Consider the following 15,788-nt stretch of genomic DNA (forward strand, 5'->3'; position numbering starts at 1 on the left):
AATTAAAATAGGGAAAAAAAATTTGGCCAGAAAATTTAGCCAGAATCATATTTTATCTATGTTATTTTACCTTTTAAAATTTTTTTACCCTTTTAACTTTAATACCTTTTAACTAAAAAATGGAAAAAAGATCCGTTTATTTTAAAATAAAAAATATATTATAGTTTTTAAAATTTTCTGGCAAATATTTTTTGGCCATTTAGCACTTCCCATTAAAATAATATATTTAGCAAAAATAAAGCTATTATCAATAATTAACTATCGCATGCAATATAGAAGTCAGGTGGACAATAGCGTAAGTATGTGTTGAAGCAACCATTTCTTGAATTAATGACAAATTAAACATATATAAAATGAGAGAGTATAAGCTCATGAACATTACAATTGAGACAATTACTTCTTACCTTTAAAGGCGCTTATGATAGCTAGAATAGTTTGTATAACTGTGAGTATGAGGAGTACGACGGCTGTCATAGTTGAGGCTCCTATCCAAGAACTACTAAAATAATTGTGCTTCAAACTTGCCTTCATTCTGTTCCATGGTTTTTCGTCACAATGTTGAGTTGCTTCTAAGAATACTTTTCTGTAATAGAAGTTGGAATATGTAGTGACCCCATTTCCGATTTTGTTGAAGAGGCTAGCCACTTCTTTGTCCCCTCCTATCCAGTTTGCTATGATTCCTTTACGGCGAAGCAAACTCACATCTTGATCTGAGTCGATTAGTTGATCCATAAAAATTGCATAATCACTGAAATATAAATATTGTTAAATAATTGATTGTTGCTCATAAGCAATAAAATTTCTTAGGAGAGTTTCCGTACTATCTACCACATCAAGAGAAGGTATTGTCATCAACCCATTCTCAAACTCTATATAAAATAAACTTGTCGTCAATCTGACGTCCTTTGCAAATCTAACTCCAGCTTTGGAAAGCTCTGTTGCATTTGGCATCACCTTATTCCACTTGGTGTCACTAATAATGTCGTTTGACAATTTCTTGCAATTCATCGGACATGAAGCAACGTGCATTACTTCAAGTAAATGTTTCATATCACGTCTTTCAATATCAAATATCTTTAAATCCATCCAATTATTGTTGATATATCCCAAGTTAACAACATGGCTAAAAAAAGTGATCGCTAGTGTTTCCAATCGTAAGTCAGCATCTTGCTCTGTTAAGTCATGCAACTTGTTGAGGATAAAGAAAGGAAGTTGGTTTTCTAGTAACAACAAGTCTCGGAGTATTTGATTTTATTTGTAATCAGCTAAATCTATTATTTTAAATAATATTTTTGGCAACATTTGACAACGCTCCCGCTCCCGAATAAACTCAACCACAAAACAAACATCAAGAAATAACATTTTGCAAAATTCATAAGTATTGAGGTCTTCTATATCGTCGTAATACATTCGTGCTTCATCCTCCATATCCTCCAATATACCGATCCAATATTTCACATCTAACCCCTCTCTTCATTGAAGAAACCGTTGTAGGTACAATAATTTGTACTCTTACATTGGACGAAGTTGAGGATTTTTCCTATGGTTAGGACCAATAGAGACTATCTTTGGTGTATAAGCATCTGGATTTGATTCACGTAGCTGCACATTTACTTTGAATACGGTACTCGATTTGTAAAATGATTTGTTCAAATCCTCAAACATTTTATCAAAGATTTGATTTACACATTTATTTGTTTGCGATCCTGATGGATCTTCATCATTTGTTTCCTTTTTGTCCATTAATTTATGCACTTTCCTCCCTTCTTCTATCTGTAACTAATTAAATAGAGTAAGAAATTTTAAAATGTTTATTAGAAAGCACTATGCAATAAGCAAATAATTACATATTCTTTTAATATGATTTAACTTTGCGATCTAGATAATTAGATATATCTGTGTGACTGTATTTTAAAATTAATTAATGGTAATTTGAGGGAGTATTAGACACTTCCACTACAAAAAAAAGCGTGAATTACATGGGGATTTTCCTAAGGATTAGTATGAAAATCTGCAGGAATCTTATTTTTCTGCAAATTTTCATACTACTCCCCAGGAAAATCCCCATGTAATTAATAGTTTTCTTGTAGTGTTCTTTGCGGACAAAAGAAAAACAAAGATACTCTTTTAAGAAAATGGTTTAGTTAATTTTCTATATTTTTTGTTAAAATGTTATGATAGGAAGGTGTGTAGGACACAAATCAGGATTGAAGATCAGTAAGCAAGAGTGCGACCATACTAGTAAGCAGGACAACATTTCCTTGTTGCCCTTACTAGTAGTCATGACTATATATTTTTCTTGATCTTCGATTTTAGTTTATTTCTATCTATGATTTCGTGTGGTTCAATTATAATACTATTTATTTTATTGTAATATTATTTTGCTATACTATAGAAAATATATCAAATAAAGCCTATTTATCTTAGGCAAGGTCTGCGTACACTCTACCTCCCAGACTCCACTTTGTGGGACTACATTGGATATGTTGTGTTTTTGTTGTTATGTAAGAGTCATGAGGAGAAGTTAGAACACACGATACTAAGTATACTTTTGAAGAATTTTTATTTGATAAAAACTCTCTAAACACTTTTACAAATTTAAAAAGTGATGAATCAAGGAGATATGAAAGACGAAAATAATAAAGTTCTATTCCACTATTTTACAGTAATGTAAAAATATGGAGTTAAACAAAAATAAATAAATTGAAACAAAGGGGCACAAGAACTGAGACTACAAAAATTAAGTATCCATCGAATAAGAGAAATTTAAATCATATTAAAAGAAAGATATCAAATATCTTGCGGCTTATTATACTCAAATTGATAGAATACCTTGTAAGTCAATAGGTAAGAACTAATTTGGTTTCAATATGAGTAGCATATTAGTAGGTTTAGGAGATGGAACTTTAGGTACAATTGAGACAATCACTATATACTTACTTAACGACATTTATCTAGAATGTTGGTTACTAAATACCTATATTATATTATTGTCACTAAATATAATATAGTATTATCACAAAATTATTTATTTGTTATAGTGTATTGGATGGAATGTTGTATAAGGCATCTAAAAGTTACCTGATTCAAAATGGACTAGTTGGAGTGTACTTGAGTTTCTTCTTAAATTCTTTTGCTCTGCTTAACTTTTATGAAGGTGAAGAAGTATGAGAGATGGCGAATATAAAATACTTATATGGGTATACTATATATAGATTAATTTTTCTTTAATTTCTGTAATTGCAAACCTGCCTATATTACTAACATGAAATAGTGTGTATTTTGAGAAAAGTATATTAGGATAAATTAAGCTTTAGTATCATAGAATAAAGTGTATATAGACATTACATTTAAGAAAACATATCATAGAATAACACTTTGAGTGTGTGTTCAAGCCACTATTTATTCTAAAATTTGATAGATCAAGTATAATTGAAGAACAACACTTTTAGGGTAAAACATATCATAGAATAACACTTTGAGTGTGTGTTCAAGCCACTATTTATTCTAAAATTTGATATCAAGTATAATTGAAGAACAACACTTTTAAGGTGTGTTCAGTATGATGGAAGATTTGCTATTTTTTCTGAAAAATATGTGATTTTCTTATTTATTTTTAATATTTGATAAATAAGTTGAATATAATATTTGTACAAAATTTGAGCAAGCACAATTAAGATCGGCATGGGGGTTAAGGATGTTTGAGGGTAGTGGGGATGAGGACTATGAGATTGGTACGTACATAGGCGTATTCAAAATTTTAATAAGTGCATTATTTTGAAAAGGACGATCTACGATATATTTTCTTAGATCGGAGAGAAGACACCATTTTGTGTAGTTGATTTTCCTCTTTAAGAATCTGATCCAAGAATTGACAATATGCTCCGTTTCACTATATACTAGCCTTTAGGGGTGGGCATTCAGTATTCGATTTGGGATTTTTGAATTTTGTATTTGGTAATTCAGTAATTAGTAGTTAAAAATAGCTATCAACTATCAATTTTTTAAATTTTGGTTCGATAATTCGGTTACCTTTAAATTAAACTTTGGTTTGGTATGGTATTCGGTAATACCGTATTGAAGTTATAGCCAATTCTATCACAAAGTTAATATTATTTATCCAATTATTTCTATTGTTTTATGTGGAAGCACAATATAATAGAAGATTAAAAGTAAGAGAGTATTTTAAAAAAAAATAGACACAACTAACAAGTAAGAAGGCATAAAAAAAAAAAATTACCTCCGCTCGTCGTCCGGGCTTTGAGTTATTTGTTCTTATTCTCACTCAAGTGATATAGGGAGGGAAGTTAACATTTTTGAAGGGGAAGAAAACATGATGGAGTTTTTGTGACTACATAAATGTAACTTAAAATATACTAATTATTATACAAACTTGATATGATTTGACTATTACTTCAAAATTCAATGAACTGTGACTGAATTTCATGCCAAAACTAGATTGACTCTTACTCAAATTTTAGATTCAAACTCCCCTCGATATTCCTATTCTTTTGAGATATGACCATCGAAAATGAAGTTCGTTTGTAGCAAATCAACTTTTTGAACTTCTAAACCCAAAATTCGATCTTCTTTTATCCTCCATTGTTCAGATCAGTTACAACTTACAACAACCAAAAAGGGAAAACAACCTAAAAGCTTTATGCATTTTGCAATTTTTCTAAATTGCAAAATATATTTTGATAAAAAGTAACTACGTTTGGGGCTCGAAAAATAATCAACTACAAATATAGGAATCAAAGGATTTATGACAAAAAGTTATCTATTATTTAGACAATTCATTTTGTAATTCAGTTATAATTAATTCCTTAATTAAGACATACAATTAGTAATCCCCAAGATTGATAGATACTTGAAATAAACAAATTAACATTTAGCTATACAAAATAGAATTAATGAAAAACTCATAAGAAAATTACATGAATGGAGTTGTGAGGAAACACTAGAATTACTACTTACTTAAAGGCACTTATGATAGCTAGAATAGTCTGTATAGTTGTGAGTATGAGGAGTATGATGACTGTCATAGTTGAAGCTCCTACCCAAGGACTACTAAAATAATTGTGCCTCAAACTTGCCTTCATTCTGTTCCATGGTTTTTCATCACAATGTTTAACTGCTTTTGTGATTACTTCTTTGTAATAGAAGTTGGAATAAATAGTGACCCCATTTCCGATTTTGTTGAAGAGGCTAGCCACTTCTTTGTCCTCTCCTATCCAGTTTGCTATGATTCCTTTACGGCGAAGCAAACTCACATCTTTATCTGTGTCGATCAATTGATCCATAAAAATTGCATAATCACTGAAATATAAATATTGTAAATCAATTGATTGTTGCTCATAAGCAATGAAATTTCGTAGGAGGGTTTCGGTACCATCTACCACATCAAGAGAAGGTATTGTCATCAATCCATTCGCAAACTCTCTATAAAATAAACTACTTGTATAGTTGACCTTTGTAAATCTAACTCCAGCCTCGGAAAGCTCTGTTGCATTTGGCATGACCTTATTCCACTTGGTGTCATTGTTTGATGATTTCTTAAAATTTATCGGACATGAAACAAGGTGTACTACTTGAAGTAAATGTTTCATATCACGTCTTTCAAAATCATGTATACTTAAATTCATCAGACATAAAAACGCCGTATTCTGACATATATATCCCAAGTTAACAACTTGGCTAAACAATGTGATCGCCAATTTTTCCAATGGTTCATCATCTTTCGTTGTCAAGAAATGAAGCCGGTCGAGGATAAAGAAAGGAAGCTGGTTTTCTAGTAACAACAAGTCTCGGAGTATTTGATTATATTTGTAATCAACAAAATTGATAATTTTGTCTTCTCCGTCTTCCGCATATTTGTTAAAACACTCTCGAATAAACTCAACTACAAAACAACCATCAAGTAACAACATTTTGCAAAATTCATGATTATCCTCAGTATCGAGGTATTCTATATCGTCGTAACACATTAGTACTTCCTCCTTCATATACTCCAACATACTGATCCAATATTTCACATTGAACTCCTTACTTCGTTTCAGAAACCGTCGTAGGTACAACAGTTTGTACTTTTCCATTGGACGAAGTTGAGCATTTTTCCTATGGTAAGGACCAATAGAGACCAATTTTGGTGTATAAGCATCTGGATTTGATTCACGTAGTCGCACATTTACTTTAAATATGGTACACGATTTAAAAGATGATTTGTCCAAATCCTCAAACATTTTATCAAAGATTTGAATTATACATTTCTTTGTTTGCGAACCTGATGGATCTTCATCATTTGTGTCGCTTAATTGATGCACTTCCCTTCCTTCTTCCATCTATAACGGAAGAGTGTAAGAAATTTTAAAATGTTTATTAAAAGCACTATGCAATAAGCAAACAATTACATATTCTTCATAGTTTAACAAATTATGCATATTTACTTTTTCGTTAACAATATAAATTAAAAACAATAGCTTAGAACTAGTTTTTAAATTTTAAAAATTCCACATGACTTTAAAACTTACCTCACCCGACCCATTTTCTTTATCCTTTTCGGACCCCACTCGCATTAAAAAATCCAAAAGGTTTAAAACCATGGTTAGTGAATATGTTAGGATCATTAGATAGACATAAAATTAAAGAGTCTAAAAAACTATATATTTAATTACCAAAAGAAAATTAAAGTGGGCTAATGCAATCAAAAACTAATTGATATAGTTGTGAGAGAAAGATACCTCATCTATTTCAGTTTGAAGAGGCAGTGGAATTTGATTATCTGTTGAGGTAATCTTAATGGAGTGTTCCATCCCCTTTTTCAACCCTAATTCCTATAAAAAGACACATTTTTGGAATTTCAATTCCTAAATAACATGGCTATTATTTTACTATTAATCCAAAGCAGTATATTCACATTACAAGTTGTTAATATTAAACGGGTAGTGGTAATATAATATTTGAAAAAAAGTTGACTTATTTTTAATAGAAAAAAATGACTTGAAACTCATCTCGAATTTTATTATATTTTTTGAAAAACTCAGTCCAATGTACAACTAAGTGTTGTTTTGAAAAAAAAAAAGTGAATTGTATATTTGGACAAACAGGAGCATTTCTTACATTTTTGTGAGGAAAATTTATCTTTACTTGCAAATTGTTTTTGTTAATTTTGAAGAAAAAATGACACAATTAATATATATCCAAGTTATAGATATTTGTGTAACTATAAATCATCAAATAATATATATATATATATATTCCAAGTTATAGATATACCACTTTCTTAACAAGTAATATATATATATTCTAAACCGCAAGGTTAATTAAGAGGTATTTATATATTTGTCTTTCCCCCCTTTTGTTTACATTCGACTACTCTCCAACGGATCTTATGTTACATATGGAAAAAAAAATGTTATGAGAGTGTTATATGATAAGAAAAAATGTCCACCAAAGTTAAGGCTAAATTCATAGACATATATTTAAATTATTTATCTTTAGCTCAGTATAACACTTAAACATATTCAATTTTCATCTAGACACCTCAACTTAACTCTGATGTGTCTCATGACACTCCAGTCTAACACAACTCATGCGTGAATTCCAATCGCTGCCGATGTGCCAAATGGACCAATTAAAACGAATGACCAAAAAATATATGAAAGGAGAAGTAGCCTAAGAAATTTTACAATCTCTTGAAATTCATCCACATAGAAAATCATAGGGTACACCAAATTAAATTATATATTTAATTGTCAAAATTAAAGAAAAGTGAACTAATGAAATCAAAAACAAATTTATATAGTTGAGAGAGACCTCATCTTTTTCAGTTGAGAATGTAGTGAAAGTTGGTCATTAGTTGGGGTAATCTCACTGGTTGAGTGTTCCTTTCCTCTTTCTTCAAATGTAATTCCTAAAAAAAAAAACTTTGTTTCCTTTTAATTTCAATTCATATTATTATTAATCCAAAGCAATATATTCATTGCAGAATTTGATTTGAAAAGAAAAGACAAGCCAATAAAAGGGAAATTATGCAACATCAACTCTCATTATAAGTGTCTACATGTCCAAATCCAAAATGGAAAAGCATAGATTTCAGATGAGGCCAAGTTAAAGAACATAATTATGTATTATGCCTTAGAAAACACTTATAATATTCTCCTTTTTTATTTGTTTGTTTTACTCTTTTTTTTTAGTTCATTTTAAGAAGAACGTTTCTTTCATTTTTTGGTGATTCTTTAGTTTTAATTTTTCACATGATATGTTTACAATCAAAAAGTTAACGGGCACTATGATATATTTTACGCATTTTTAATTTAAGACTATAAGATTCAAAAGGCTCTTTACTTTCTTAACCTCTACATCAAGTCAAAAATCACACAAAACTTTGAATTCTATCAATGAAAAACGTTCGGTGACTATTTTCACAAATATTTTAATTCTATCAATGAAAAAAATAACTAATAGTATTTTCACACATGTTAGTGTTTTAGTGAGAATCTATTTTTCCAGTGAGCTAGTTCGTTAAAAACTGAGTGGGAAAATCTTACTTTGGTAGAGATGTTGTGGGACTCTCTGAAGCATGTAAGTTGTTATAAACAAAAAAAAATAAAGGAAAAAAAAAACAGAAGGTGATTTAAATTTGAAACAACAGAAACAAAAACAATTGTGTTTTTTTATATTTTTATTCACTTTTCCCTTTACACTATAAAATATTATGTAAATCATGGCATTCAAATTGAGGTGTAGCAAAGAATAAAGAGTAATAGTTTAGCATGGAACAAGAATATTTAGAAAAAGAAATACCTCTTTGCTTTGGCTGTTTCTTTTTTATTTATTTGTTTCTTTTTTTGGTTTGTTGTTTCTATACGACAGGTCACCTGTAAATTTATAAGAGAAAATGTGATCAAATATTCATATATAATATAATGTAATATAATTTAATATGTGGTCTTGTTTTGGTCTTTCAACACACAAAATATTGTCCACTGATGGAAAGATAAGGAGAAGTCTGCTGACTCAACAAGTCAATTATTTTGATAGTTTAGAATTCTATAGCAAATATATGTGCATATACTTATTTTTGTGTGGATATATTGCTAAAATTAAAGATCCTAGCTAATTACATTTTCTTATAATCTATCATTAAATGGGGTTAACATAAAATTTTTGTTGTTTATCTATAAAAATTTGTTTTTCGCTAATTCATTGTTTTCTAGACTATGTATTTCATTATTATTATTATTATTATTATTATTATTATTATTATTATTATTATTATTATACAAGGGATATAATATATTCCGTTGTTGAGATGTTGTATGTGTTAATAGTTAATATACTTGAGAGAACGTGAATATAATGTATTTCACTACTCCCTTTGTCCCATTTTATGTGAGACAGTTTGACTTACGGAGTTTAAGAAAGAAAGAAAGACTTTTAAAACTTGTGGTCCAAAATGAATGATAAAAATTTGTGTGGTTATAAATCATTTCATTAAGGGTAAAATAGACATTTATAGTTAATTAAATTGTTACTTAATATAGAAATGTGTCATTTTTTTTTGGACTGACTAAAAAGGAAAATAAGTTGATACAGAGAGGGTATTATTATTCTCAAATACATTTATTATTCGCGCGAATACAATATGTTCTACTATTATATGGAAAGTTTTCTCTTTAGTTTTACTCGAACTTTTAAAAAGTAGTTTACATCACAGAGCAAATCAGCCAACTCAAAAGTTGAAAACACCACATGTGAACACAAATCTTGATTTTTTTGTCTTCTTTTGTTGTTAATGGAATTTGAAGTTTGACATAAATAAATTATTAGAAAAGAGAGATTGAACATGCACTGCTTCTCCCAATAGAAATATATATAGTTCTATTACCTTGGTGAACAAAAAATATCCCTATAGTATGTCATATCAAGGGTTCGCTTGGGACCAACAATGGTTCTGAGTGTTGATCACGTTCAGAGTGTAGGCTCTCGGGCATGACAATTTCGCCTTGGTTAATATTTTGTGATTGGAAACCAAATACTCCTTGAACAAACTTTTCACATGTTTTTGGCATAATACTGATGGCTTTCTACAGTGAGAGATCAATAAAGCACTATAAGGTACCCCTCTGCTCTATTTTTCTTTCAACTCTAATTTTCTAAAAAATAGGAAAAAGCCATCAAAGAAGTATATCCAAGTTTTTGGAAGCCAAATGGTCTTGGATGGTAGGGGAATATATTTTTTCCCTTTACATAGAATGTAACTGTAAAGATCATCTACGCCTAACTCAACATTAAAAGCTAGCTTTTAAGGGGAGGATTGCCCAAGTCCATATAAACAGACCGACATTCGATTCCCCAACCAATATGAGACTTTTACACACTCTATCATTTCCTTCATGCCCAAGCCCAACTGAAGCGTGGACTGGAAGCCCAAAAATCACCCCAGAAGCCAATCAGCTTGCCATTGAACAACCAAGGAATCTCTCTGTAAAAGATAATAACTTTTTCAATTCAGAATATTTATTGGAAATTAACAGTCACCCTACCTCATACAAAGTAGGATATTGTCTGCGTACACCCAGCCTTCTCAGGCCCTATAAATAGAATCACACTGAGTATGTTATTGTTGTTGTAATTCAAAAATCGATCAATTCAATTTCACCATTGGTAGCATAGAATGAATAAATGATATCACACTCATAAGTTATAAAGAGTCTTATGTAATAGTTGTATATCTTGAGATGCCTGCGTTGCGACCGATAATATATATTAAATTTATCGGTTCATTTGTTTTTTTTATATAGATACTTGAAATAAACTAATTAATATTCAACTATAAAATCCAATACAAAAAGATTTAATGAAAAACTAATAAGCTCATCAACACACATGCAAATTCCATACATGAAGTTGTGAGGAACACTACAATTGAATTAAAAACTATACGTACTTATTTCAAAGCACATGTGAAAGCTAGAATAGTTTGTATAGCTGTGAGTAGGAGGAGTATGATGGCTCCCACTGTTGAAGCGCCTGCCCAAGGACTACTAAAATAATTGTGCATCAAATTTGCCTTCATTCTGTTCCATGGTTTTTCACTATATTCAATTGCTTTTATGCATTCTTCATGGTAATAGAAGTTGTCGGGATCAACACCGACCCCACTTCCAATTTTGTTGAAGAGGCTAGCCACGTCCTTGTTCTCTCCCATCCAACTCTCTATGATTCCTTTTTGGCGAAGCAAATTCACATCTTTATCTGAGTCGATAAGATAATCTATAAAAGTTGCATAATCACTGAAATATTTTGGTTCTACATCACACGATTGTTGCTCATAAGCAATGAGATTTCGCAAGATGGTTTCTGTATCATCATCGACTTGAAAAGAAGGGATTGCCATAAATCCATTGTTGAACTTTATATCAAATAAACTTATGTCATCCTCAAGGTTGACTTCGCCCAATAAATATCCAACTTCAACGAAGCTAACTCCAGCTTCAGAAAGCTCTGTTGCATTTGGCATGACCTTATGCTTCGTTATGTCATTTTTTGAGTTTTTCAAGGGATTCAGGCCATGACATGAAAATATGTGTACTGCATGAAGTAAATGTTTGATATTTTCTGCATTACATATTGTCTCTCTGTAGGATGCACGAAACATTTTTGGCAAGTTACTATAAAAGATAAACGAATTATCATTCAATTGTATTGCCAATGGTAATTCATCAACTTGCTTTGTCATGTGATGAAGCTTGTTGAGGATAAAGAACGGAAGTTGATTTTCTAGTAACATCAAGTCTTGGAGTATTTGACTATATGCGCAACCATCAATATTATTGATGATGTTGTCTTCTCCTTGAGTACTACTCTCTCGAATAAACTCAACCACAAAACAACCATCAAGCAACAACATTTGCAAAAATTGACTATCATCACAGAGATCTTCTGTATCATTATAACACTTGATTGTTTCCTTCTTTAGTGTCTCCAATTCATTGATGCAACTTTCCACATCAAGTCCCTCTTTTCGTTGAAGAAATCGTTGTAGGTATAATAGTTTGTACTTTTCCATTGGACGAAGTTGAGGATTTTTCTTATGGTAAGGACCGATAGAGATCATCTTTGGTGTATAAGCATCTGGATTTGATTCACGTAGACTCACATTTACTTTGAATATCGTACACGATGTAATTGACAAATTGTTCAAATCCTCAAACATTTCATCAAAGATTTGATTAATTACAGATTTCTTTGTTTGTGACCCTAATGGATCATGACCATTTGTTTCCTTTATCTCGATTATATGATCTACTTTCCTCCTTTCTTCTATCTGTAATGGAAAAGAGTGATGGTTAAAATTTTGCATAAAAGTTACCTTTCAAAGTTTTTCTTCATATGCTTAAAATTCTTAACTTTCAAAGTCTTTTGTCCCTCTCTCTATATATTCCGTTTGGCTGATGATATATATTTCCCCAAAATTTGGACAAAAGGAAAAAAAAGAAGATAAAAAACTCTTGAAATGCACCGATTTGTAGGTGTAAAACTATGGTTAGTGAACATGTTAGGACAATGAGGTAGACCTAAAATTACGTTGAAGAAAATAATTTAAAAAATTCTATAATCTCTTGAAATTCGTGATAGTGAAAAATTAAGGTACAATTTTAATTATTTTTTTTGTATAGATGATATCAATTAATTGTTTATGTATTTTAATCAAATCGAAAAATAATTTTGTATAGTTGAGAGAGACCTTATTATTTTCAGTTTGAAGAAGCAGTGGAATTTGATTATCTACTGAGGTAATCTCAATGGAGTGTGCCATCCCTCTTTCTTCAACTCTAATTCCTACAAAAGAATGTCAAATTCATATTATTATTAATTCAAAGCAATTATTCATTGCAGAAATTGATATGAAAAGAAAAGACAGCAATTAAAAGGGAAATTATATAACATCAACTCTCATGTTACTATACGAAAAGAACTTTACTATGTGTTGTCAAAACTTCTAGAAAAAATTAATAATTTGATCCAAGTAAAAATAAAAGATTCGGATGTCTCTTTCATTTTCTGATAACTTGCTAATTTTAACTTTTCACATGATATGTTTACGATCAAAAGATTAAAGAACACTTTGGTACATATTATATATTTCAGTTTAAAATTATAAGATTCAAAACTCTTTTTACTTATTGTATCAAATCAAAAACGGACAAACGAAACAGAAACACTACTAAAAAGTCACTATTTTCCCATTGAAACTTTTTACTGCAAAATATTCAATGGTTATTCTCACAAATATTTTGAATGAATCAATGTGAAAAGAAAAAATAGTATTAATTTTTTTAACGCATAAAATTTAGAAATTTTGTCAAGATTTTAGTGAGAATTTGTTTCCTACCATATGTGTTTTTACAGTAAACTGGTTCATTGGAAAATAAGTGGAAAAAGTTTATGTTTTATAAAGCAAAATTCCCATTGATGTGCGGCAGAAAAAAGCTCTATTTTTAGCAAAATTAATAAAATGTTTTTCTTCCAAAAAAATAATATTCTCATTCACTTTTCCCTTTACACTAGAAAATATTATGTAAATCATGTTATTTAACTTGAGGTAGCAAAAGAATAAGAATAATTGTTTAGCATAGAACAAGAAAAATTAGAAAAAGAAATACCTCTTTGGTTTGGCTGTTTCTTTTTCTTTATTTTTCCCCTTTTATTGGTCTGTTGTTTCTAATCTACGAGACAGGTCACAAGTATATTTTTTTTATTTATAAGAGAATATTAGATCAAATATTATTCATATATAATATAATAATATTTTAATATGTGGTCTTGTTTTGGTCTTTCAACACACAAAATATTGTTGGCCAATGATGGAAAGATAAGGATCGGAGAAGTCTGCTGACTCAACAAGTCAATCATTATTTAGTTTTTCAAAAAAAAATAATCGAAGTCTATAGTGTGAGAAATTGACATGTTTGTTGTACACAGGGATAATAGAGAAGTATCCTAGACTATGACTGAAATCTCAGAGACATAACATAACTAAATTAAGGTCTATCACCCCTGAAGCCTTTTTGTTTTTGTAATTTTGTACATTTTTTTGGTTTACGTGACATTCAGACATTTCCCACGCGTCTCAACTACATGGAGTCACAAAGTGTGTCACGTAAGTCAAAAGATATATATAAAATTATCAAAAAAATGAGTTTAGGAGGCAACACGACCTTAGTTTAATTAAGGTGTGTCTCTGAGATTTCGATTATAAATCTAGGGGTACTTTAACTTATCCCTTGTACTATAATATAAACATACATTTTTTAAATTTCTAGCCTTTATATTAGAGTTTTGGAAATTATTTCCTTGATATATTCCATATGCATTTTTTCTACATAAATACAGTGGACATGTCTCTTTTTAGGAAAAAATATGTGACACGGAAAATTAGGTATTATATTTATTTGAAATACCAATAGTTTAAAAGAATTACATAATTTAATGAGAGTTTGGAGTTCTATAGCAGATACATGTGAATATAGTTAGGCAAGATGTATATACGTGTTGATATATATTTTTTAAGCACATGAATACAATGAATTTCATTATTGTTATACATACAATTATAAGATATAATGTATTTACTACAAAGATATTATATTTATCATAATACACTTAAAGAACGCTTAATATAATATATTTTACTATTAATATGTACAAATACACTTATTATGTGCGCTAATTATCATTATATTTTGTAATTACATAAAATCTCACTATGATTGATATCCCAAATTTTCCCTTTTTTTTCATGGGTATGAATTTGGTATAAGAGGAAGACATATATTAGCAACTCATGTATTATGTGTATTAGTTTATGAATATTTGGAATATATGTGATCAAATTTGTTTGATCTCAAATTTTGTGGATTTATTGGTAAATACCTATTAAATGATACTCATATTTTATTAAATGAAACACATTATTATTTTTAAAAAGCGAATGACAGCTTTCACTTTGAAAATTATGTGTCATGGAACAATAATTTAGGTTTATCTCTATTTAATTTGTCGGGTGTATAAGTTCATAAATTTTTGAATTAAGTGTGACCGTTTATGTTTGAATTCAAATTTTGTGGGTCCACTGATAATGATATCTATTAAATAATACTTATTATTATTGAAAGGAACCTATGACTTTTTTTTTGAATTATATGTCACGAAACAATAATTTAGGTTTCTCATATTTTCTTATGTATCAGTCCATTAATTTTTTAGAATGTGTAACCTACTATGATTGAGTTCAAATTTTATAAGTTCATTGGTAACTACCTATTGAATGATATCATTGTTTTTGAAAAGGGGAAGCCTCTTTTTTGGAGTTTATTTGTATGAAGAAACATAATTTCAAAATTATTCAATTTTCGTTTGTATTAGTTTATGATTTTTTAATGAATATGTGTTCAACTTTGTTTGAACTCAAATTTTATGGGTCCATTGGTGTCGATCTATATATTGTATGATACTCATTGATTTTGTAAGGTGCACGCCACCTTTTGATGAGAGTTTATATGTCATGAAATAAGAATTTAGCATCATCTATTTATTTTTTTGTATTAGTTCATTACTTTTCTGAAATATGCATGTGTGACCTACTTAGATTAATCTCAAGTTTTAAGGGTCGATCTATTGACTATTATTGACGGCCTATTAAATGATATCCATTATTTTTTATAACTGTATGCCGCCCCTTTTAGATTTCATGTATGTGTTACTAAACAAGAATTAGGATC

At 29.7% G+C, this 15,788-nt stretch overlaps 2 protein-coding genes, 1 long non-coding RNA gene and 1 pseudogene across 4 annotated transcripts; 1 reads left to right on the forward strand and 3 right to left on the reverse strand.

Moving 5' to 3' along the window:
- LOC125852091 (putative GEM-like protein 8) overlaps window positions 1-15,788 on the forward strand; it is a 28,705-nt pseudogene that overhangs the window by 5,528 nt on the left and 7,389 nt on the right.
- LOC125852088 (putative UPF0481 protein At3g02645) lies at window positions 4,809-6,322 on the reverse strand. Its single transcript, XM_049531819.1, has one exon. The coding sequence runs from the start codon at window positions 6,240-6,242 to the stop codon at window positions 4,974-4,976; it is 1,269 nt and encodes a 422-aa protein (XP_049387776.1). The 5' UTR covers window positions 6,243-6,322; the 3' UTR covers window positions 4,809-4,973.
- Window positions 7,659-8,900, reverse strand: LOC125852090 (uncharacterized). Its single transcript, XR_007444965.1, has 2 exons — window positions 8,806-8,900; window positions 7,659-7,912 (listed from the first exon to the last, which is right to left on the reverse strand). It is a non-coding gene; the product is annotated as an uncharacterized LOC125852090 (long non-coding RNA).
- LOC125852087 (UPF0481 protein At3g47200-like) lies at window positions 10,779-13,790 on the reverse strand. Of its 2 annotated transcripts, XM_049531816.1 has the most exons (3): window positions 13,671-13,790; window positions 12,752-12,846; window positions 10,779-12,331 (listed from the first exon to the last, which is right to left on the reverse strand). In XM_049531816.1, the coding sequence occupies exons 2-3, from the start codon at window positions 12,821-12,823 to the stop codon at window positions 10,952-10,954; spliced, it is 1,452 nt and encodes a 483-aa protein (XP_049387773.1). In that variant the 5' UTR covers window positions 12,824-12,846; window positions 13,671-13,790; the 3' UTR covers window positions 10,779-10,951. The 2 variants fall into 2 exon arrangements, with proteins under 2 accessions (XP_049387773.1, XP_049387775.1); XM_049531818.1 differs by lacking the exon at window positions 12,752-12,846 and having other exon boundaries at window positions 13,671-13,758.

The sequence above is a fragment of the Solanum stenotomum genome, unplaced genomic scaffold, assembly GCF_019186545.1.
Source record: "Solanum stenotomum isolate F172 unplaced genomic scaffold, ASM1918654v1 scaffold32195, whole genome shotgun sequence".
In the NCBI taxonomy this organism is placed as follows: Eukaryota; Viridiplantae; Streptophyta; class Magnoliopsida; order Solanales; family Solanaceae; genus Solanum; species Solanum stenotomum.

What these genes read in the sequence shown, in the direction of transcription:
- LOC125852088 (XM_049531819.1), bottom strand. Translation starts at nt 6,242, where the DNA reads ATGTTTGAGGATTTGGACAAATCATCTTTTAAATCGTGTACCATATTT.
- LOC125852087 (XM_049531816.1), bottom strand. Translation starts at nt 12,823, where the DNA reads ATGGCACACTCCATTGAGATTACCTCAGTAGATAATCAAATTCCACTG. An exon ending in TTCAAACTGAAAATAATAAG is followed by an intron (nt 12,332 to 12,751) that starts GTCTCTCTCAAC and finishes TTTCCATTACAG; the next exon opens with ATAGAAGAAAGGAGGAAAGT.